Genomic DNA, 24,128 nt, shown 5'->3' on the forward strand with positions numbered 1-24,128 from the left:
ACAATTTTGAGTGAAGTTATGTCTAAAATTCCGTTTGTAAAATCACGTTTTTGGCCAAAGCTGTTTTTCCGAATTTCGGTCATCAATAATCGGTTTTTTTGCCACAACTTTGAAAATAATTGCCTGAATACGGAATGTCATACCTTGAGGAGCTCGTAATTAAATTTCCAATCAAACTGTGTTAAAAAAAAGGAATTCTATTTTTTCGGAATTTTTTGCAAATTTTGATGATGTTACCCCTTACAAAAAATGCGAAAATTGACCCAAAAATAAATTGTTCTAATTTCTTCAAAAAGTGATAGGCATCGTTAGGACTGGTAATTAGCTGCTCAAAACAGTCATTCTTTCATCTATATGACAATTTTTAGCGAAATAATGACTAAAATTCCGTTTGTAAAATCACGTTTTTGGTCAAAGTCGACTTTCCGACTTTTGTTCATAAAATAATCCGTTTTTTTGCTACAACTTTTAAAATAGTTGTCTGAATATGGAATGTCATATATCGGTGAGTTTATATTTAAATTTAGAATCGAACTGTATTCAAAAATGCAAATTCTATTTTTTGCCATTTTTTGCAAATTTTGATGATGTTACCCCTTACAAAAAATGCGAAAATTTACCCAAAAATAATTTTTCCTAAATTCTTCAAAAAGTGATAGGGATCGTTAGCATTGGTAAATAGCTGTCCAAAACTGTTAATTTTACATCCTTATGATTAATTTTAGCCAAATTATGATTAAAATGCCCATGATAATAACCGCCAAAAAATATATGAATATTTTCCCAAAGCCGTTTTTCCGAATTCTGAAATAAAATAATCGTTTTTTTAGTTGATATAAAACAAAAATCATTTGCTATCATATTATTGTACTCATTGAATGGCTTAAATCTCAGCCTGGAAGTATACAGATGATGGTGAGGCTGTTTCTCAGCTGTTTCCCAGGAGCAGCTCGATCCGTTTCCTGGCCTCCACAAAGGCAGCCATTACCTCGTCCAGAGTGGTGGCCCTCGCAGTATCAGGATTTGAACTGGATCTGATTTCGTCATCATTGCTGTCGCCATCGTCGCTACTATTGTTGCCGAGATCCAAATGGAAGTGGTGGTGGAACTGGTCACATGAGTCTATTTGGCGCTGCTGAAGCTTTTGAAGCCGGAGCGAAAGTGTTCCCGTGGTGGTCATTGGCCTGTCAGAGTTGAAGTCCAAACGGGAATGCATTTCCGATTGCCGGTGGACATCGAAGAAGGACTCAAAGTCGAACAGCTGCCGGCCGCCTATGAAATACCGATTGAGAGCATCCAGCCAGTTGCCCAATGGTCGGATGCACTGCAGCCGTATGGAGTCTGTTGGCAGGGCGGATGTTAGCGGTATCGCATAGTGGGCATATCCCTCACATCGCTCCCGCTGCCAGCTATCTATGCTGATCACTTCAAAATACAGATGCAGTAGGTCAGCCGGATGATGTTGTTCCTCCAGGAGCAGGGTCACCTGCCAGCAGTGACCCAAATGGGCACTCCTCCAGTCGCCGGCATTCTTGCACGTGGCCGTGGCTCCTTGCATGGTATCCACCCCAGGTGTACCCTCATAGTAGGTATTTGCTGGAGCTTTCAGATAGTATCTTACATGTATGTTGGGGTTCTCAAAGTTTTGGGCTTCCTGTAGTTCCAGCAGCAGACTGACCCGCTTCATCCTCTTGGGCGGCATTTCGAACTGGAGGAGACTTCTCCTCTCGCTGGCGGCTGCACGCCGTCTGTGGTAAAACTCGAGAATCTCGCCGGCGGAGGCATCTTCGGGCAGATCTTCTTCGATGGGCAAGCCATCCCCCAGTTCCTGCTCATCCTCGCCATCCGCCTCCTCAGAGAAACCGTCATCGTGGTAGGCCTCTAGCGGTGTGACATTCTCAAAGCCAAAGGCATACAACTGTCGGCAATCGTTATTCCGCTCGATCTGAACGACATAATCCAGATCCTGGGCACTGCTGCTGAAATCCGGATAGACATAGAGCAGACCTTGTTCGGGATCATATCGTATACTGACCAACAGGGTGTCCTGCTGCAGATCGGCATAGATGTACATTAGCTGGTAGCCCTTTTTATGGAATTCACTCGCTTCGGCGGGCATAAGATTCTCGGAATCATTATCCAATAAGGTGTGTATAAGGCACGTTCTGGCGGCAAAGTTGGGATCATCCAGTACTGAAACCTCCGACATATTCGCCGAGGACAGACTGGTAATAGTCGGGTGAGTTACGGCAGAGCAGCCTCTCTGCTTCGACTTGGGCTTTCGTATCCGGCGACGAACTTTAATGGGCTCAGGTTCCTGCTGCTTCTCTGCATATTCCAGATTCTCTAGTTTCCTTAGATATCGCTGTTGTAGCTTCAGGGTTTCCAAGGCCCAATTGTGATAGCGCCGCTGTAGTTTCGGGGCGCAACTTCCAGGATTGTTTATATATTGCTCCAGTTCCGCTTGACTAAAGTGCTTTTGCTGCCAGGATATGCGCATTGTGGCTATAGCACCATTGCAAAGTTCTTTATTCCGTTTATAGAAGAGATCACCAGCGGGAGGACGACTATTATCACTTAGGATGCTCCACGAGCGATTACTTTGGGACTCCAGATCCAGATCCGTTATTTCCTCCTCATTCTTCTCCTTGTCCTCCCCCCCATGCTGAGCTATGGGACTCCTTCGTCGCCTGCCGGTGTAACCAGTTCCCACATTATAATAACTGCAGTTGTAGCCCAAGCAATTCCTCCCCCCATACGAATCATCGCCCTGGGGAACATGAATATAGCAATCATGCCAGACGTCTTCCTCCGATCCGGGATAGTGGTCACCATATGCGTTCGTCGACTGCGCTCCCGCGTACTCAAATTTGGGGACCGGCAGCCATTCACTGATGTGACGCAGCTTCAGTTCCAATTGCAGATCACCAATGTTTCCGCTCACGCGATAAACTCCAGTGCGCTTTATGTCCCTGCTTTTTTGCATGATGCGGCGATGTAAATTTTTTGTTTCTTTGTTCAAACCTCAAAAATTGTAAACTACTGGCCTTCTTTGTTTATTTTACTTTTTGTTTTGTTTTGCTTATGGTTTTTGAAATACCGTTGCCCAGGCAACCAATCGATTATATACCGAAAACCAACTATTGTTGCCGTGGCAACCATGAAGGCCGATAACTGTCTTTGGAAAATGATAGCTAGAAAATAGCCAAAATTATTTTAGTTGCTCATTGTGATGTTTATAAATTTAAATTGTACAAATTGTGATGTACTCATCTATTTTATTATTAGCATAAATACAATATAGATTGGATTGGAAATATTTAAAAAATAACACAGCTAGCGCTAAACGTTCTTAGCTTGATAGCTGCACTGTCGCCAGCCCTGGAACATACCAACTCCGCTTTGGTATATTCGATAGGCTTATCGATTGCTCGCGAAGCTTTGCCGCTGTGTTTGTGTTATCGTCGGCCGCTTTATGCACTCCACATTCCTCGTTTCATTTTGGCCGCCAGTTGTGTTTTCGATTGCTCTGCGTGCTGGTCGTTCCTCCAAGTCTGCAGTTCTGCACGATTCTACAAGTCTACGATTCTTCGCGCGTACTCCAACTCCCCATTCATCCGTCTGTTTGTTTGGTTGTTTCCTTTCTTCGTTGCACTTTTTGCGCGCGCGCAACCGCCGATAAACAGAGAAAAGAAGAAAAGGAGAAATTCTGCAACAAACACTGGAAGTGCAATTTTAAATAGACGATCCCGTGAATGTTTTCCAGTTGAAACATTTACTTTCGTTTCATTTTTTTTTAAATTTTGTTCTGTTAAGTGTTGAAAAAGGAGTTTTTGCAGCCACAGCAAAATAAAACTTTTCGTCAAAATGCAGCAGAAAGTCGAAGAGGTTAGTAAATAATCAAATCTTAGTAATAAGTTAATATTATAAGAAAATTGAATAGTGTTTAATAAGAAAGATAATGAAATAGTTTCAAAATCACCAAGTGAAGAAAGTTTTACATAATTTCAGAAGCATTAAAAAGACATTAAGTAGGAACTTAAAAGTTCGCAAAAACTAGAGCATTTTATATTTTATGACTGAGGAAAAGTCTTATAACATATATTCGTTAATGTTGAACAATAACATTTTACGATTATAGTTTACGAAATAATCGTTAATATCCAACAGATGATTACATTAGTTTTGCAGTTCATGAAGTTGTTCTTGTATTTTCTCTTATTTTTTGGTTTTTGATTTTTCTCCACCCATTCTCCTATCTCCTTTGCTTCCCTGCATTCTCCTGTGTTTCATTGAACTTAGTACGCCCCCGATGCTGCGCTGCCTCTGCTGGCGTCGCTGCCGGCGCCGCTGTCGCTGCTCTGCCGTGACGTTCCATTGACTGATTTTCCCGACTTTCCGCAGAAAAAAAAGAGAAAAAAAAAACCGAACAACAACAACAATGCTTTGGCCACAATTGTAAAATGGTTTTGTTTGGTTTTTCATTTACATGTTGTTCTTGTTTTGTTTTTCTTCTTCTGTTGCCCACAGGTGTGCATGTGTGTGTGTCCCCCATTGTTGTTATTGTTGCTGGCGCTTTATTTGCACAGTTGGCCGCTGTTTTTTTTTTTGCGTGTGTTTTATTGTGTTTAATATATTTTTGGATCTTTTTACTTGAGGGCCAAAACCAAAGTCATGGTAAGAGCTGTGAAATTTGTGATCGCCATTGTTTTGGTCTACAATTCTCGTGCAGCTCCTCCTTCTCCCTGTCTTGCTCTCTTTCTTCGTTTCCCTCTCTCTTCCACCTCTTTCGATGATGGAGAATTCAGGCCTTAAGTCCAAAAGTGTGCCACAAATGTCATTTTCGATAAGAAATCTCTTTCGAAATCATCCACATCATGACACACAAAAATTTAATATATAATACAGATCTGCAGACCAGCACACAGTTAAACTAGAAAACTACAAATTAAACACATTCTAGTGTTTGAAAGAATTTGATTAATAAATTTATTAGTTAGTAACATGCTATTCAAAATCTTCACAAATAAAATTACGCTATGTTTAAAAGCTTTAAAAGCCATATAAAGACAGTATATAAACAACGTATGTTTTTAAATGTATAGCTGTCATAAATATGAAATATTATTACCTTTAAGAAATGCCATAACAGCTGTTTAAGCAGCTTACTCAACAGCCAAGAACCCCCAAAAAAAACATACTGTTTCGTATTGAAAACCTAAACGAGATGAGACACGGAACCGCAGAGCCAGAAAAATGCCTTTTTCGGCCCGGCCAATGCCAGTTGCAAGTAAAAGTCGAAAAACCTGTAGACACAAGACATCGCAGAGGGGACCATTGAGCCAGATGACTGTCCATGACCCAAATAAAATGCCTCGAGAATCGCAATGGACATGATCGCGATGGAGGAAGGGGTGTCCGCTGCAGAGGTGGGTGAAACGGTGAACGGGGGCAGTGGTGGCTCCATGGTCAAGTGATTGAGACTGGCCGATTGGCCATGGCAGCGGATTGAGCTCGAGGATCTCCATCTAACCGACGGATGCGATGCGATTCAGGCCAAGCTGAAGATCGCCACTCGATCAGCAGAAGTCTGAAATCCGTGAAAAGAAGAATCCAATTCCTGATTATCTTGGATTCACTCGGTAGATTTTTACACAGATATTTGCATCTTTACTATGCATCTTTATACTATAAACATAGTGGTTTTTATAACAATTATTAGTATATTAGATTATACTTTAAAATGTAAGCAATACAAAAATTGATATATTTGGAGAAGAAATAATACTGCTGTTTACCTGCAATCTTCTCATAATTGAAATCTACCCAACATAAATTAATATATTCAAAAATGTAGATATGAACAAGCTGGTTTACTCATTTATTAACTATTCATTTCTAAATAATTACCTTTTGACCGAACATCTCCATTTGTTTTCCCCCCCATTTTCTTGAAAAAAACTTTTTCCCAATATGTGTAGAAGAAAAAGCCCCAAAAACCGGTTAGAATTTGATGCATCATTTCTGGTCGTTGCTGGTCTATTAAAATTTCGCTTTTTTTGCGCATTGCGGACGCAGACGGCGGTAGTAAGATTTTCACGTCGATTTTTCCCGTTTGCCAATTGAAAGTAAAAATGCCCAAAAACCGGTCAGTCAAATAACGAAAAAACCGTGAGATCCTGACAGCAACTTTTGATAAATGCCTAATGAATGTTTTAATGCAGCTTCGCAGCCAATACAAAGTTTGTAATAGAAAATGGAAATTACCCAAGTCGAAAAACATAAAGATAATGACTGAAGCGCGGCGAGCGAAGATGATGATGGGCTAACTGCTCTTACCAAAATTGTCCAAAGTGGCTAGAAGAAAATTGGTCTAGTGGACAAAAGGCAAAAGGCGTATCGGAATGAAATCCAAAGAACCCCAAAAACTCTAAAAACTCAAATCTTGGAACCCAAGAGACCGATGTAATTACACATAAACGCAGATGGTCAGATAAAAGAGGGGATAGCCGAAAGTTACCTCTTTTTTTTTGGGAGGTGGGAGATGGCCCAAAGCCAAAGTCAGGCTCAAATGAAAAACGCAAACAGCAGACGCAAAGTACGCTAAAAAAAAGAAAACTTGAAAAAAATGAAATGAAATAAAATAAAAACAAAACAAAACCCGAAACTTGTCGTGTGTCGATCACCAAAGGGGCGGAGGTGGAGAAGGTGGAGGTCAATGTCTGGGTTCAACGACTCCTGACCTCTGGCAATCTCAAAGTGGGGGGGAAAAAAAACAAACAGAGAAAATCCCAAAAACAACGGTTATTATTGAAGCACTCAAACCGAAAAGATGAGAGATATTATCTCGAAAACTAGAGCAGTTGAAGGTAGCCAAAGCGAAGATATGGAAAACGAAGCATAGCAAATGTATCTCAGATGCCGAGAATCCTACTCAATCGGACAAGTTAATTATCCACTAATTATGGGCGGCTAAGCTAAACTAGATCGTCAGCTAATCTAAGCTGCAAATGGAGCTTGTTAAATCAATGCCATTAAGCGTTTAATTTTCACTTCATGCATAGCACTTATTTTCTTTTACTATTTTATAGTTTTTGTATTTGATTTCATTTGAATGATAACTGGAATCGAATCGATAAACAAACAATAAATTTGGTTACAAAATATCAATCATTTTGGGTCATCAAAAAGCAGTGATCAGAACAGTGATTAATTAACGATTCAGCATGCTAGGTATATAAATCATTTGAAGATGAACCTAAAATATTATGTTTTATGAACCATAAACTATGAAAAATTATCTAAAACTTCTTTCAACTGACAATCCCCATATTAGATTACCTCAAAAAAAGCTCATAAATTGTATTTCCTAAACGGTTTAAGTATTTGGTAAATCCCCAATATTTATCGTAAGCCTTCTGGGAACTCCCAAACCTTTTTTCCTTCTGGGAACTTTCAATTGCATCTTGGCGTTCAAATCTTTTCGAGATGACGAGTGCAACGTTGCTGCCTATGACCACAAACAATGGCAAATAAAACAAATATTATGCATCATAAATTTCACCGACGACGAAACGGAAAACCAGTTTTTTTTCTTTTATTCAGTTCTGGCAATGAACTCAAAAGGCAAAGACCCAGACCGAGACTTTAACACATATTGTTTGTTGTAACAAATAAAATTGGAATAATGTATCTCGACGTGGCGAGGTGTAAAAGCGAAATGCTCGTCGATTACGAAATCGAAATAGGTCCCAATCTGAATAATAATAGTAATAAGACGCACATAAAACATTTCGTCCGGCCGATTAGAAATTCAAATGTGGCTAAGGCTAATTTCTGTTTCGTTCCCGGCTTTTCAATGAAAAGTGAATGTTGTGAATGCGTTGACCGTTAGGACTGAGGCAAGCATTTAACTGCCCCACAACACAGCGCCACACAAAGCAATGTTTTCCTTTATATATTCAGCTCTGTTTTCGAAAGTGATTTGAACTACATTTTATGCGGCAATCCGAAGCGGACAAAATGAAACCAAGCCGCAGCGAACCCATAACCCAAAACCTAATACCAATAGATACTATATATATAAGATACAATATACTATAGCGCGTTGCTTAATTGATCGATCGCAGCTCGTTTACCGTTGGCCGGCTGATATAATTGCCGGCCGCAAGTCGATTTTATAACTTCGACTCAGAAATCAATTAGCCATACATACATATATAGATATATATATAAACCATAACCCAAAAACCGTGTCAATCAAAGTGAAAGAAGCCATCGCAAGTCATCGATTATCTCACAGATACAGATTTTCACGATTGCAGCCGAACATAACACATAATTGCTATTAAATTGTTCGCAATTAGTAAGTCAATTGATTGTACCACGGATACCTCCGATATCGAATTGATTCGATGTCATTGGCTGTAATTTTGCCGCGACTTACTGATCCACGATCGTCGATTGGCCGAAATTGATTTTTCGTCATGCCACAAGAAAATTATCAGTGTACACTGTACAGTCAATAAAAATATGACACTCCATAGATTTTTAAGGACATTTTTCAGTTCTCTATGGAAATCATTTTACATTTAAGAGGGGAAAACATTCAGTGGTCTGCTTACATCGTATTTTTGAATATCTTTTGATTTATATATTTATATATGATATTTTTCAACGTGTGGCCAAGGAAAATCGTTGACCAGATGATGAAAGATGCATTGCTAGTACCCAGATCTGTTCCATTCTTTCTCATGATCGCTTCGCTTCGAAAGTTGTTTTCTCAAATCAACTCGGAATCAACTCACCCCATCCTCCAGCATCAAGTCATCGAAGAAGAACGTGCAGGAGAAATAATGAGATTTTATATTTTCTTTTTCTAGAAAGTTTTCTTCCTCTTCAGCACAGCCTGACCTTTTTCCCATTTTTGTTCTTCAATTTTCTCGCTTATTGTTTTTCCAGCTGCTCAGATTTGTTTTTCCGCAGCGGAAGAAGGAACTTGCCCAGATGCAAGTTCATTGCGGCAGATGACATGCGTGTATGTAAAAGTACATATGCTCATAACTTGCAGTTTTTCAATTACCATTTGATTGATTGCTTGCGGGGAGATAAAAGGTTTCGTCAGTGTGAGAAATGCCAGTTGGAGATGGCCTTGTTGGCCAAGATAAAACAGAGTTTCTCATGGGAAGTTGGGTGTTTTTCGATATTTCCGCTCATATCTTTGCATAGCAAGTGATATTTAAAGTTAATATTTCTAAAAGAACTGATCAACCTGCAATCATGTGTTATCAATTTCGAATTCAAAGACGAAAAACCAAACCCCACGACTTTAAATCATACTGGCAAATATAAAAATACGACATATTGTTGTGCTATGGCACGTCATGGAAATTATTGGAAAACTTTCGCCCAAGCAAAGGTTCAATGTGTCGACTTCCCAGGCATTTTACTCATAACTGGCGCTCCCATGCCAAACCGAAAAGAAACAAAACACTTTCCTTTTCCCCCATTGTCTGGGGTATTGATAAAATAAGCCCCCGTCCTCTAAAAAGGAGAACCCGGTGACCTACCGCAATTGTTTTCTTTTTTTTTAGGCAATGTGATTTGCATGGCAACCTTAACCCATTGGCACCGATGTGCGCACTCTCTCTTTCAATTAGCCCAACATTTTTTCACAGGCTTCTGAAAATCGAGCCATGTAAATGCCAGCCAGCCAGTAGAAATATCAATTAGATTGCCGGCAGAAGAGCCGCTTTCGATTGCATGTCGGATCGCCTGGGTGGGCGTTTGCATTACGGTGGATACGTATGGTATCGTATGAAATGAGCATTGTATATGAGACGGTGCATTATGGCTTGTAATGGAGTTAGACCCCCTGCCGATGCATTTTGTTTGCTCGACTTACTAACATTTTGTGCTACTTTACATTTTTGCACTTCGGTTGGCTGAGTGATGGGTTGGGATGGGATGGGATGGTATGGGATCGGATCGGAATGGATCTTTCTTTTCACACAACTCTGTCGGGCGGCTTTGATTTCAATTGGCTTTTGACTGCGAAAATTTGAATGAAAGCGAGAGAAGCAAGTGTCAATGGCAGACGTTGGCAAAAGCGTGTCGCAATTTCCACCAGCAAAACCATCTGAAAACCCAACTAAACAATGGGCCGTGACTGTACTTTCTCCAAATTCAATTATTATTGGAACGGTATAGTATGGAATATTATGGTACGGTACGGTTGTATATGGCATGGCGTGAGAGTCGCCAAATTGATGGTACCAAAGTGCAAATGCAATTGTCTCGGCCCGAAGCCGTAAGTTCAATTGAAAACTTCGACGGATTGTATATAGTTAGATATTGTTGGGTTGGCTCTATATAAGTCAAGGCTCTATTGACTTGCGGCTAACATTGAATGATAAGCGTCATTATCAACAATATATATCTACGATAAGAATATTTCAGCTCATATGCCATGGACGTTTCACAACGAAAGGCTTGCTAACGCTTTCAACATTTGCAATTCATCAATGTCAAGGTGTTATATACACAAATTGGTGGGCGGGGCTGGGGGCTAATTAGCATATGGCTGGCATTAAGTGACGCTTGATAAGAGCCATTAGCCGGAAATGTTGTATATAATATTTTGGGAAGCCACTAAACCTTTCATTTTTATACTCATTCAAATGGTTTCAGTGTTTCTTCTTTTAGCCTTAACATACGGTTTAATCAATTATTATTTATTATTATATCATATTTATTGTTTTGATTGCAAGAACTAAAGGAAGCATAGTTATTTCTACTCCGTTTTAAATATCATTTAGGTGCGCAAAATAATAAAAAATATTTAACAACAACGGGCTTATGTCCAAGAAATCAGCGACTTTATCTAATCGAAAAGTTCTATTAGCAAAGCAATCGTATTCCACAAAGAGAACTATATTTTTCCGAATTCTGCCTAGATTTAAAAAAAAACAGCCCAGATTTATAACCTATTAATAATAGAAGTGATATCGTACTAACCTGCCATTCCTTACAACAATGACCATGAAGGCACATATATCTCGGGCCCACAAAAAAAGAAGAGTTTGAAAAAATTTCCAGCACTGATGACTCAATTTGTTAACTGAACTTGACTGTAAATATGTATATGTATATCGATAACGAAATGATAGCTGATAAGGCGTATCAGTCGTAACTTTCCTGCATACATTCGTAAGCCCATGGTGTAAATATGGAATATAGACACCTGCAAGGGGCGCCAAATTCCTCAGCTCCTCCTAACTAAAACCAACTACAGATAATATTGCAGCAGGCTGTTGTTAAAACCACCGAGTACATAGTACATGGTGGTGCTCATTCTGCTGGTGGTGCTGTTCGGCTGCTCCAATTGGTGGTGGTGGTGGTGGTGGTGGTGGTGCTAAACAAACGAAATAACAAGTGGGGAATGTCGGCAACTGGAGCAAAGGAAACCAGAAACCAGATAAGATACTTTGGCCGAAAGTAATTGAAAATGCCGTTGCCAATTATAAATGGCCAGGTGACTCATTCACTGCAGCAGCAGCAGCAGAGTGTGTTTTACCGACCCGAGTGCTTCCCCAAATGTTATTGAAGAAGCATTGGAACAGTTTCTATATATATAGAAGTACCAAATTGGTTGATATCACCTATCATTTTGGTTATGACTTGGTTGGTTCAAGAGAATTGGTGCATATGGCAATTACTTCATTTTTGTGGCGCCCCCGGGTGGACCTTAAATACTATCCAACTTTTATCGATAGCTCTGTAGCTATTTAGTAATGGAAACTCTTTGTGAATATGTTTCCCCCGTGGATTGCATAACCAGCGATCTGAAATCGAAGTTGCAGGTCTCGTGCCATCGAGTTTATGACCGCCTTCCCGTAATGAAGCCATTTCCACAGTGCGGGCATTTCCGCTGCCACCTGCTTCTGCAAAATGCCTCGAATGCCGTTTGTCCGCTGTGCTGTTTTTTGCATTTGCTTAACAATGGTCGGGTGTTTAACGGTCGACGCATTACCATCGCCACTAAGTATCGTCACATCGGTTGTCACACAGACATAGTAACATAAATAAGCCAGCGGAGACAGTTGGCCCCCATCCATTCCGAGTGGAGCACATATACAAGAGTCACTAACTTTGCATATGCATTGGAGATTTCTGCCTTTCGCGTAATTTATCTCTGACATGATTTGGCAATTGTCTCTACCGAGTCTAAAACTCAGAAAACGACGTATCCAAGTCCATTTTGTTTCAAAGGCGTGGGAAAGACATTCCCACATTTGTTATGCTTGTTATAAGTACATTTAACTAAATTAGAGACAGATATTGTTATTGTTTCAACACTCGGCTTGTTTTCGCTGGCGAATTTTGTGAAGGTGTTGGCGGTTTACGTCTCATTTGACCTAGTTTCTTGGCAGAGTTTGTTGGGAAAAAGCTCTAACGAGGTAGCTAAAAACAAGCATTTTCACAAAAATAGTTTGAGTTGTAGCGAGCATTTTTTGTAAAAAGAACAGTCGCTTAAAAAAATGAATAAATAAAAGTACAAATATTTTGAGTGTTTTATGAGTATAGTAATCTATAAGTGATTTATGAACACTATCAATGGCTTCACCTTGTCATTGATTTGCAGCTAGCCAATGTCCACGAGTCTTATCTTTTTTGCACTATCGCGAAAATTCTAGGAAGTGCATACTGTTAGCCTGGAAAACCCGGAAAAGTTGGTGAAAGGCAACAGTTAACAATTTCCATAGCACATGGTCTTAATAAGTATGCACAACCTTTCACAAAACAACCAAAAAAAAAGAGAAGAAAATGGAATGCAAGGTGTTAGGGGAGTTGGAAAAAATATAGGAATAACCCAGCGACGATAATGATAATGATAATTTTTACGATCCATGCCAACTGACGGACGGCGGACAGCGGACAGCGGACAAACGGGCAAAATATGACGCTTATAAAGTGCAGTTAGCATCCAAACCGTTTACCGTTCGTCGGCAGTGGCTAAGCGGCTGCTAAATGTCATAAATGCGGACAATGGACGGGCGCATTTCATTCATAAAAAAAAAAGAAAATATAAAAAAAAATGTGGGGGAAAAAGAAAACCGTGCCCATTCAGTTTGGCTCAAGTTCAGCTCCAGTGGGTGTGTGGACTTAGATTGGTGGGGCTTTGAATGCTTAACGGTCAACTGTCTGAGCGGGAAAATGAGCCAAACCGTTCAGAGAACGCGGGCCATTGTCACGTCTTAAGTGTTGGCACTTTCTCAAGGCAGTCAGTGAAATGGTTTCGCTTTTAATCAACCCAAAAACTGAGCTAATTCCCGCCTGTCACTGCTGCGCTTGGCACTATGTAGTTACTCCATCGATCTCTGTTTGTTCCGTTTCCAGGTTTGCCAAAAAACGAAAAAAAAAAACGAAATACAACAAGACTAAAAACAAATAATAATACTGAAAACAGAGCAAATAGCTCGAATGCGAACAAAGCAAGTCAATTAACTTTGCCCGTGTATCTTGTATCTGAATCGCGTCTGTTTGTCCCCATCCGTAGAAGAATCTTGCGGTTGTCGTGGCTCACCGACAAAGTGTTTCGCAAATATTTGCCATTGTCTTGGCTTGAGGTACATATTTCAATCAGGCGGCGACACAATATGAAACGCAGCTTCAATTACAGCAGTGAGCAAAAGACATGGCAATTACAAAAGGCCCAGATGTGTGCACCACAGCGATCTGATTTGGCCAAAAGAACAGGCAACAGATGCCCAGGTAATGCACTCAGAAGAATATTGCTACTAGAAGCCTTAAAGTATTCTTTACAACATAATAGAATAATATTTTAGACAATTTATAATGAATGAATAGTAAAGCACTTCATACATCATATATTTCTCTCAGTGTTCCCTGCATCTTTTACGTGCTTCGTGGAGCGGCCCAAGTTCAACACGCAACTGTTTGTTGCACTTACAGCTGCACATACATGTGTCTACATGGCTTGTTCTTTGCGTCCACAGTTCTCAACAGTTCAGCAGTTTTTCTCCTCGGCTGTGGCGCCTACTTTATTTGCCACGCCGCGTGTCAATGGCCCAGAGACCAGCTGCCACCTTGCCTCCTTTCCTGTGGGAAGATGTTCAGCTGCCGCTGCATTTGGCAGTGGACATAATGCATAATGGATGACATAATGCTCCTCCACTTTACCATACCATTTGGTACGGAGTAACATATATGCTGGGCACGTTTTGTGGGTCTGGTCAATCGGCATGCAGCTCTGCTCTGCATTCGTATGACATAATTTGTTTTTGTTTCATTATTTGTTTGGCTTTTTGTTTTATCTGTTTTTATGCCATTTGGCTTTTTGTTTTATCTGTTTTTAGGCCCTATTGTTATGGCATTTTTTTGCGGCACAATGTGGCGCGGATCGCATATTTGGTGCGCCGGTTGAGTGGCCAGGCCACATTTTTCCATGGGAAGTTGGCTTGCAAAGCCAGATGTTGTACCTTTTTGCTCTGAATAATTATTAATCGCGTCTTTCTTCAATTATAGAGTATTTGGCCAATCAATACCCTATTTGAATTTTGACCGTAGTATAAATACTTTCTTTTTTTTAAATTAATAATAATATAAGTAAGCTTTTAACGTTGAATAAATTTGTTTGCCTTGAGCTTGGAGCTTGGGTCAATAAAATAGTTCCGCCCAAGATAACACTTAGTTTCTTTTTTCATTTGGCCAAGTTGGCCGAACTGAATCATCCATTGAGCTGAGTGCTCTGCCTCCCATCAGCCAGGCACTTACTTTAATGACCGACTAACTAACTAACTGTCCGGGGCCAATAAAAGCCGACCAGGACCGACAACCGAAGCCAAATTAATGGCCAAACAATCCGCAATCAGGCCGCCGAATGTAACGAGACGGAATTGAAAAAGCAAACTTTAGTTCGAGCCCCTGATTTGGCCAGGTCACGCATTGTTGGCCAAAAAAAGCTGGAAAACCTGGAGGGGCTGGGAAATTGGTGATCGAATCGACGGGCTTTTTTTTATCAGCACTCGCCCGTTTCATTCCACCCCGCCCCTAGCCATCCATTCGGTTATCGCAAATTCATTTTGGTTAACACACATATGTGTAGGAACCTTTTATAGGAACCTACCCATCATATAAGATAAGGTTCGAATGAAAAGCAACACGAACTATATATTTGCCAGGGAATTGCGCAAAAAGCCAATATCGTTTTGGCCCCATTTCCCAACAATCCCACCCACAATCCTGGGCTCGCCTTCCCGCCCCCTTTGTACCATTTTTGGCCATCTATTTCGGCCTGTTTTCGCGTTGTTGACCAATTTGTTTTTTTTGCTAATGGAGCGCCCAAAGCTGGGGACGTGACTCTGGCCATCATTTTGAGTGGTCTCTTGGTGTCTTGGTCTTTTGGTCTGTAGATTTTTTTTTTTTGCCTTACTTTGCTTTTTGGCCAACATTTTCTTCTGTGGCATGGCAAATCCACAAATCTAATGACCAGCCATCGCCGTAACGGGCCATTCTTAATGGTATTGGTAATGCTAATGATATGGCGTCATAATTGACACATGCTCCAAGTGCATCCGCCTTAGATTTCCCCCGGCGATTATCTCCGTCTCCGTAGCTTTGGTTATCTCTGTTCCCCTCTAGACCAAAATATATAGTGTGTGGATCACGATTTGCTATAGGTACGTCAAAACTGGGTCGATCGGATCGTGGCTAAAGCTCGTTCAGCCAGAGCAGTGTTCAGTTGGGCAAAAAGATAATGGCATTGGCAAATACCTACGATAGGAGCTACAAGCATGCATTCGTGGGAACTGAAGGTCTACGCTTGGATATATCTGAAAACAGATCTTTAGGTTGGATTAAAGAAGACTTGGTGCGAATTTAAGGCCAGAATAACAATTTCTGAAACTTTGTATCAATTGTAATAGCTTATGAGCTAATTTAATTCTGAAATGATTTTATAGTAATGAACTTACTTCAAAATTTCGCTTAGAAGAAAAGAACAAAGAACTTTCAAATATTTTCAATATGAATCAACTTAAGAAACAAATTTTAAATGTGGTATTTTTAAATATTCAACTAGAATGCTGTTGATTTGCTTTTACAAATTTACTAAGCAAATTAGTCAGAAAACGCAAGGCATTTATTAGTAATCACTTTTTATAAAACATTTAATGATGACAAATTTACCATGATGGTATGAAACTATACATTATTAACACACTCAGCATATCAATTGTTTCTTTCGAACACTGGCTTTATTCTAAGCACAGGATATAACCACAATCTGTCTGTTTTGACATCTTGTGATTTTCCCTTTGAATCTGTGGTTTTAAAATGGCAAAAAGTGTTAAGTACCGCCCTTCGTTTGCATATGCAATGTATTGTTTTGGGTTTTTTTGTACTCTTAGTTAGTTTTTTATATGGGTTCGCTTCTTCTTTGTTGATTTGTACAATTTTTTTTGCACGCTTCAGCTGCATATGCGGCGGTCACTGAGGAAAACGCTAAATGAATTGCCCCAAATACGAGTGTTGTACGCGATGATCACGAAGGCGATGATGACGATAATGATGATCGTTATGCTAATGCTGATCGCTCGCCTGGAAACGACGTCAGCAGAGCAGCAGAGCAGCAGCAGCCCAAGCAGAGCAGAGAAGATTACACTGCAAGAAAAATGTGCGAGCATCTTGTAACTTGAGCTTAGCTTAATAGAAATATATAGAGAAAATCTACTCTTGTATTTGTACTGTTATAAGGACACCCAAATTTCAATAATATATGGTTAATAATTTCTATAATAACAAATTAAACATATTGAAACATTAATAGTAATTTCACAGTTCAACCGGATCTACAACATTTTTTTTAAATATTCTTAAGAACCTTTCTAGATTTGTCTCTGTGTAGTATTGTCTGAAGTGGATCAGTTGCCAGACAGAGATAGCGCGCAATGGTGAGAGGGAGAGGGAAAGTGGGGGCCGCGGAGAAAGAGCCACAGTCACGGTCACGTTTCTTGTCACGTTCTCCCGCTGTTTTTACGTTTCTTCGCTTGTTTCTCTTCTTCTGCTGTTCGTACCCCCTAATTCCACCGATTTGGGTATACAGTTTTCCTTATGCATAAGCTAATTGATTTCCCATTTGAAGTTGCTCAAGTCAAAGGTGGCGTAAATAATTCAATCTTTAGAAACTTTCTAGGTAATTAATGTAGCTTGTATTGCCTCTTCTGTTCTAAACTGCATATAGTAGTGTTTTTAATCAACATTTTAGTTGAGAGCTTACATTATATCATTTATTATAATGCTATTTGTTTTAATTTGTATTTAGATTTTAGTAATGGGTACTTTAAAGTCCCCATCGTCACTACCTTGTTCTTATTTGTTTCGCTTTTCGTTACTCATGTTTTGTTGTTCCCCTCTTGCCAATTTGCTTTCTGCCTCGTTGCTGATCTTGTTGTTGGCCGATCTTGTCGTGGCAGCAACATTGCGGCAGCAACAGGAGCAACAAATTGCGCCCAAGTCTTTGGCTTATTTGCTTGTTGCCTGCTTTTTGCTGTTTTTCAGCTGGCTGCCTGTTCACGCGACCCATTGGGCGTTTGACCCCGGCGAATGTGGCATGCAAATGGGTTCAAGCTTGGACAAGAGCCGCATGCCATTCGCATTTGCAGAGTTGCATTTGCATTTGCATTTCCCCCTTGCGGTAAATTTGCTGGAAAAACGCGCGCCAAAAGTGACAGCCGGTCGAGGAGCAGCTGTCAACTTGACTTTAGGCAGCTGCCGCCAAAAGTTGCCGCTGTCATTGCACTTGGACGGCAGCAACAAGTAGCAGAAAACGGAAGTATCGTACAACTTTTAACATTAGTTTGCTGCATTTTCGGTATAGGTACAATATACCCTTTCTTTTTACACACACATGCAGCAAATAGGGTAAGAAGCCACCGCAGGAAGCGCTTCCCATGGGCTCTTTTTTAATTAAACTTTGAACCCTCGGCATCACATTACTGTTTGTGTACAAATTAATATGCACAAAAAACATTGACACTGGGGTCTCTAAAGGAAGTACTTACGATATTAAGTTACCTTGCCGAAAATTAAAACAAATTGGTTAATAAACAGGCTTCTTTTCAATGTTCGAATTATTTTGATCCAGAGCAATATTGGTATTTCTAAAAGGAAATTACTTAAAAAAGCCTTATATTTCAATAAATTGTTTTGTACCTTAGAGTATTTCCTACTTCGATTTCCGTCGTCAGTTTTTCCGTGCTGTGGTTTTCTCCCAGCTTATTTTTGTTTTGAAGTAAGTGAAAACGACGTCGTTAAACGCACATTTTGATGCCATTCGTTGTCGTTTCGGGTGCCTAGCCCAAACAATTGAGTGAAAATCTGCATCGAATCGATGAGTTATGGGCGGCAACAGCCACGGACAGTGATTTTTTCATACTGTGACTCCGAACTGCGACACAATATTTTTTTTATTTCGACTTAGACCAAGCAAAACAAGACAATAAAGCGGGGAAAAGCAAAAAAAAAAAAAAATGAAGCATAAATGCCGCATTCGCTCATGGCGGGCACTTGTGGACTGCGAAAGACTGGCACTTTCTAATGCGACAACGATGCGGAAGCCAACTGACAACACTCGACTGCAGCAGCAGCAACTGCAGCACTGCAGCAGCAGCAACGCAACAGCAGCAGCAAGGCAACACACCTGCAAAAGCAACCTCAACATCAACAACAATCAATGGGAGCACCCCCACATGGCGATGTCACAGACCCCACAGACCCTAAAGGCACCCAAATGGCAATGCGGTGACCCGAAAAAGCTGGCCTATCTGCCCTCGAACAACCCCTAGTGGAGTTCCTCCATTTTCGTGAAAAGAAACCTCCACCTTTCCCCCGGAAAATCAAGTAATATGCATATATGTAAGGTGGAGGCCCTGTAAGTGCTTCAAGTCTGACTGCAGGGGAAGTATTTAGCCATCAAATAGATGCTGATTGCTGTGGGAATGTTCTTATTTCTTATTTCAGACTCTAAAGTCTGAGAAAAGCAGACTGAAAAATCTAAAGACATCTTAAATTGTAAACTTTAATGCATTTATAAAGAAAAAACTGCGCAATTCTTAAATAATTTGTAAAAATTATCAATGTTGGAATATTTTTATATCACAAAATCGAACACAATCGAATGAACTCATTAGCATTTTTAATCTTATCGCACACAAAATTTTCCCATTCTTACATTAAGCTAGGTAGGTTACTTTTTTATTATTATTTTTAACTTCCATAAACGCTGAAATAGTTTTCATTACATAACATCGAAAACAAGCGTATGAACACATGAATATGTACTTATCTGTGGCAAAATTTTCCCATTCTATACATTTTTAAAGGGGTAATTCGTAAAATTGTGTAAATATTCCAACTTGTGATAAGCCAGCATGTGATATTTGCATTAAACCATAATAATTGTTAGGGTGCGCTATGAGTCACAATTTATGACTATAACAAAACTTACAACATTAAAAAAAAAAATACAAAAAAGAAATTATTGTGATTGCTAAAAGTTTTGTTATTAATTCAGAGGAAATAGCTTGCCACTGTAAAATTCTTTTTTAATTAGGCAACAAAAATGCGTCTATTTATGTATTTATGCAGAATATAACAAAACCTCGCTGAAAGTGAGACTGCTAAACACTTTTACTCTCTATGCGCTGCTTTGTCATAGTTTCGCATATTTTATAGGAAAAAAAAGCGATACAAAACCGTCAACGAACCGTAGAGGAATCACCAAACCAACCAACTTTGTTGTCGATGTCACGCACAATAATCGGCTTAGGTTACGCTTGGGTCCACTCTAAACCACACATTACTATGGGCCACCCTGAACCACTCTGTAACATATTGAACCACACGCCGTGTGTGGTTTCGGGCGGATCATTTGGGCAGCACGATCGAAGCCAATCGGATTATGCAAACAGCGGATTTGTCTCCTCCGATTTCGCTCAAAGATGCAATCCACGGATGCGGGTGTATCTTTTCCTCTTTGTTGTAGTGCGGCATGCAACTCTTTCGATTTGAAGCGGATCGAAAGTGAATGGCGCACTCGGATTTGCGGCATATTCGATTACATTCAACTTAGAAGTTTGAACTTCGTAGGGTAATTCGATCACTTCCACTGCTTTGGGTTACCAACTGCACTCAGCCAAAGTTTCTTCTTTCTTCCGTCGATCGAATGTATAAGTATGCTAGCACGTAGTTCTTAATGATTAAACAGAATTATGCAGAATTATACAGAATTATTTTCAGTGCATTATCTTGTATACTCCCCAAAAAGGACTCACGCACCTGTTTTAAATCCACTTCTTGTGTTCTTTGTGCTCGCAGAAAATCGATCCCCTGACACGCATTCAGGAGGAGATCAAGGAGGTGGTGCGTCGCGAGGAGGAGTACCGCCAGCTGGCCACACTGTCGTCCAGCGCCTCGATCACTTCCGCTTCGCCGGACTTCGAGACATACACGGTTAATGGTAACTTTGAGCCGAAACTGCAGCAGGATGATGAGCACGATCTGGTCGAGAGTCCAGATCAGGACCAGGGCATGCTGGTCACCGCCCAGCCGGCGGCCGTGCAGACCACCTCGCTCCTGCTGCCCATCGACGAGCTGTCCAACACACCATCGCTGGCCTCCAGTGTTAATAGCGCCAAGGAGGAGAGCCTCGATGGCCAGCACTCGGATGACTCGGGCATTTCGGCCTCCTCGCAGAGCAACACCCTCATCACTGGGATCACCACGAATGTGGCCAAGCAGCAGCCACTCAAACTGACCGTGGTGACGCGTCAGGAGCAGCGCTACATTGGGCCCAACTGCTACAATCTGACACCTGAACCGCCACAGCAGAAGCTGATCACCCGCACCATATCCACCCCCCAGCTGAGTGGTCTGCCCCAGAAGCGGCAGTTTGCCTTTGGTGGCGCCACCAAGGGTGTGATGCAGCGCTTCATTGCCTCGCATGGCAAGTTGGGCAACACCAGCCCGTTGCCGGCTGCATCTCCAATGACCCTGTCCCTTGGCGCCGCCAATGGTAATGGCCAGATCAACAATATCAGCAGCAGCAACAATAATAACAACAACAACAACACCCTCAAGCTGAACACGCGCACAGCCATGGCTTTCCTGGAATCCGGAGGTTCCACGGGCGGCATCAACTCGTCATCGGTGGCCCTATCATCGGCGGCAATCGAACGGGACTCGGAAGGCAGGCCCCTGCGACGAGGATATGTTCCCGTTGAGCAGAAGATCCAGCGCGAGCTGCAGGACCTGAAGTCACGCGAATCGGAGTTGAAGCGTCTGCGCAAGATCAACAGGCAGAACACACTGAAGGCCTCCCTGGACAAGCTGTGAGTCAACTTGGGACTTTCAGTTTGGATTGCATCGTAACCCAATTCTGTGAAAACTTCCAGAGTTTTTAAAGCATACAACCAGTGGACATCAACTGAATGTTTGTGTATATATTTTGCAGGCAACTGAGCACAGATGATGAGGCCGATGCAGATGATGATGATGAGGACTCCGAGGTGGAGCACTGCTACGGGCCCGGAAAACTGCGCAATGCCCAGTCCACACAGGAACTGGATAGGAATGGGTGAGTATGCCAGCGTAAGCACCTGCAAGAGAGATTTTAACCGATTAATCCTTACAGAAACGAGCAGGACATCGTTCACAAGCCATCGGGTAATCGCAGTCTGAACGCAGGAGCCTATATAGCCAATGGAATCAGCAATGGCAATGGCAACGGCATGCGTCCGGCGATGTCGCTGGCCCAGCTCTGCGATCTGACACCCGAGGAGGCGCCCTCATCGCGAGGACTCATCGCCCAGTGGGAGAACCTGATCAAGAAGAACGCCGAGGTGGGAACGGTCGAGGCGATCATCTAAAGAATGTGGGTCGGGAACCCTGCCCAAATGGCAAAACAAAAATGATGAAATACAAAAACATACACACCAACGACCTGGTGCAGAGCAGACCAAATTATTTAATATAGTGTCCACACTAACGCACTTGATCCTCCCACTTCTCCGAGTCCACGTCCACGTCCAGGTCCTTCTCCTTCTTCTCCCTCTCCACCTGCGAAAGCTGCTTATCAACGAATTAATCTTAATGCCAATCAATGGGAATCGAAATTATAACGAAATTGAATTGCCTGTACTTAAAGCGATTTATATGTGTAATTTGTAATGTGTACGTGAACTGTTCGAGAACTCTATTGTATATAAATAATTCTTCGTGTTTCCAGTGCGAGTACAGTCGACTTGCTTATAATTTATTACAAATCAACTTTATATATACCCTATATGAAAGTATATAAACAAAATACTATATGTACGAAACCAATATGAGAAAACGATTTAAAAAAAAAAAATAAAAAAATATTTGATTGATATTGACTATTGATATTTTAAGCACTTCAATAATGAGACACGAATAATTTTTTTTGGAAATTTATCATATTTATTTTTATTCAATACATTTCGTTTCTTTCGTTTGTTGTTGCGGTTTCTGTTTGTTAAGTTCTTGTTACGTATTCGCTCTGTACTAATTGAATTAATCAGATATTAGGGTGCCGTAGATAGAGAGCGCCTCTAGTTTGGAGTACAAGTTTCGGTTAGAGTAAGCCGGTTGTTCATCATCGTCCGCAGACCTAAAAGTACAATTTTTATACACAACAAAACGGAAGCGATCGACACTCAGCGAATTTGCACTACGACCTCATGGATTGCAGGTGTAAACGGTGACGCCCGAGTGCTGCGATAATCTTGGAATTTTGGTTGATTTCTTTCTTGGTAGTTTGTTTGGTTGATTGGTTTTTCTGTTACTGCTACGGAAGCCTCAAAATACATTGTTATGTACGTCGTTAATGTGTGTGGATTTGCTGTTTCTATGTGACGTTGAAATCTTAGCTTAAAAGTTGTGTGTTTTGCAACTAAAATCATATCGACTTGTATATATCGTACATATCTGTCGTGTTGTATTTATATTCCGTATATTTACAAAAGCCGTTTACAAACTGGCGCAGCTTTCGCCAAATGGAGATGGTTATCAACCGATTCGCTATTAACTATGGACAAATCAGGGCGTTCGTAACTTAGAGCTAAATTAGTCAAATCATAGATACATAAACGAGATATATAAACGTATTCGTATATTGCACTGCATCGGATTGCTTGAGTATTAGAAATTAGGCAACAATCAACATATCGAAAAAAATATAACGCGCTGATATTCACACGGCGATTCGATTCACATACATACGACTAGAATAATACTTTGGCACACACATATAAACATAACTTTGGGTGAGATACTGGAAATCAGTTGTATTGCTCGGCGGTACGAAGGTGGAACAGAAAACTGCCAGAAACAATAATTAGTTAATTAGTTAATTAGCATCCTGCATCCTGACACTTGCTTCTCTTTCGGAACTGGAACCAAAAAACCATTGACTGCTCTTTAATATCGTGTATATATATATATAGATGTATATATAGAAATATAAATAGTAAGTATATATCATTTTGTAGCATTCAATATATATATATTTATGTATATATATATAGAGTCTGCCCTTCGTTCGCTCAATTAGAAACTAACACTTAAACTGACATTTCATATGCGTTGCTATATCCTTGCCCCTTCTAACCATCCCTATCGATTCGATCCGATCCGATCCGATCGATCCTCCAATTCCTTCTGATCCGATCCGATCTGATCTGATCTGATCTGATCCTATTCGTTTCGATCTTTTAACCAAAAGCGCTTTGAGCGTTCTATTTCGCGTACCTCTGACCTACAGCTAAGACCAAAAAAAAAAGTGACATCGCTCTTGCTAAAGTTAGTTTTCATACATATAGATATACATATTTTAGATTTTTTGTTCGTTTTTCTTCGTTTTGGTAACATAAAATTAATCAACAAATTTTTAGAGTTGCTTGCTAAAACTTTTCTTAGTGTAAACGTGCCTTAAGCGATGCCCACTAGCAGCCGTCGCCAAAGGAATCAGGGTTTATAAATTAGTGGCGTAATTATCTGAATAATCGGACGATGCTGGGCGGTGCTAG

General features: G+C 40.7%; 2 protein-coding genes across 2 annotated transcripts; one reads left to right on the top strand and one right to left on the bottom strand.

Moving 5' to 3' along the window:
- Positions 1–714: 714 nt before the first annotated feature.
- LOC117148367 (Meckel syndrome type 1 protein homolog) lies at positions 715–3,059 on the bottom strand. The gene is made up of 2 exons (XM_033315724.1): positions 872–3,059; positions 715–804 (listed from the first exon to the last, which is right to left on the bottom strand). Exon 1 carries the CDS (start codon positions 2,984–2,986, stop codon positions 929–931), a length of 2,058 nt encoding a protein of 685 aa, XP_033171615.1. The 5' UTR covers positions 2,987–3,059; the 3' UTR covers positions 715–804; positions 872–928.
- A 436-nt stretch (positions 3,060–3,495) lies between these two features.
- Positions 3,496–22,457, top strand: LOC117147900. Its single transcript, XM_033315007.1, has 4 exons — positions 3,496–3,888; positions 20,398–21,410; positions 21,533–21,655; positions 21,713–22,457. The coding sequence occupies exons 1-4, from the start codon at positions 3,868–3,870 to the stop codon at positions 21,945–21,947; spliced, it is 1,392 nt and encodes a 463-aa protein (XP_033170898.1). The 5' UTR covers positions 3,496–3,867; the 3' UTR covers positions 21,948–22,457.
- The last annotated feature ends 1,671 nt before the right edge of the window (positions 22,458–24,128 follow it).

This window comes from Drosophila mauritiana, chromosome X (genome assembly GCF_004382145.1).
Source record: "Drosophila mauritiana strain mau12 chromosome X, ASM438214v1, whole genome shotgun sequence".
NCBI classification, from domain to species: Eukaryota; Metazoa; Arthropoda; class Insecta; order Diptera; family Drosophilidae; genus Drosophila; species Drosophila mauritiana.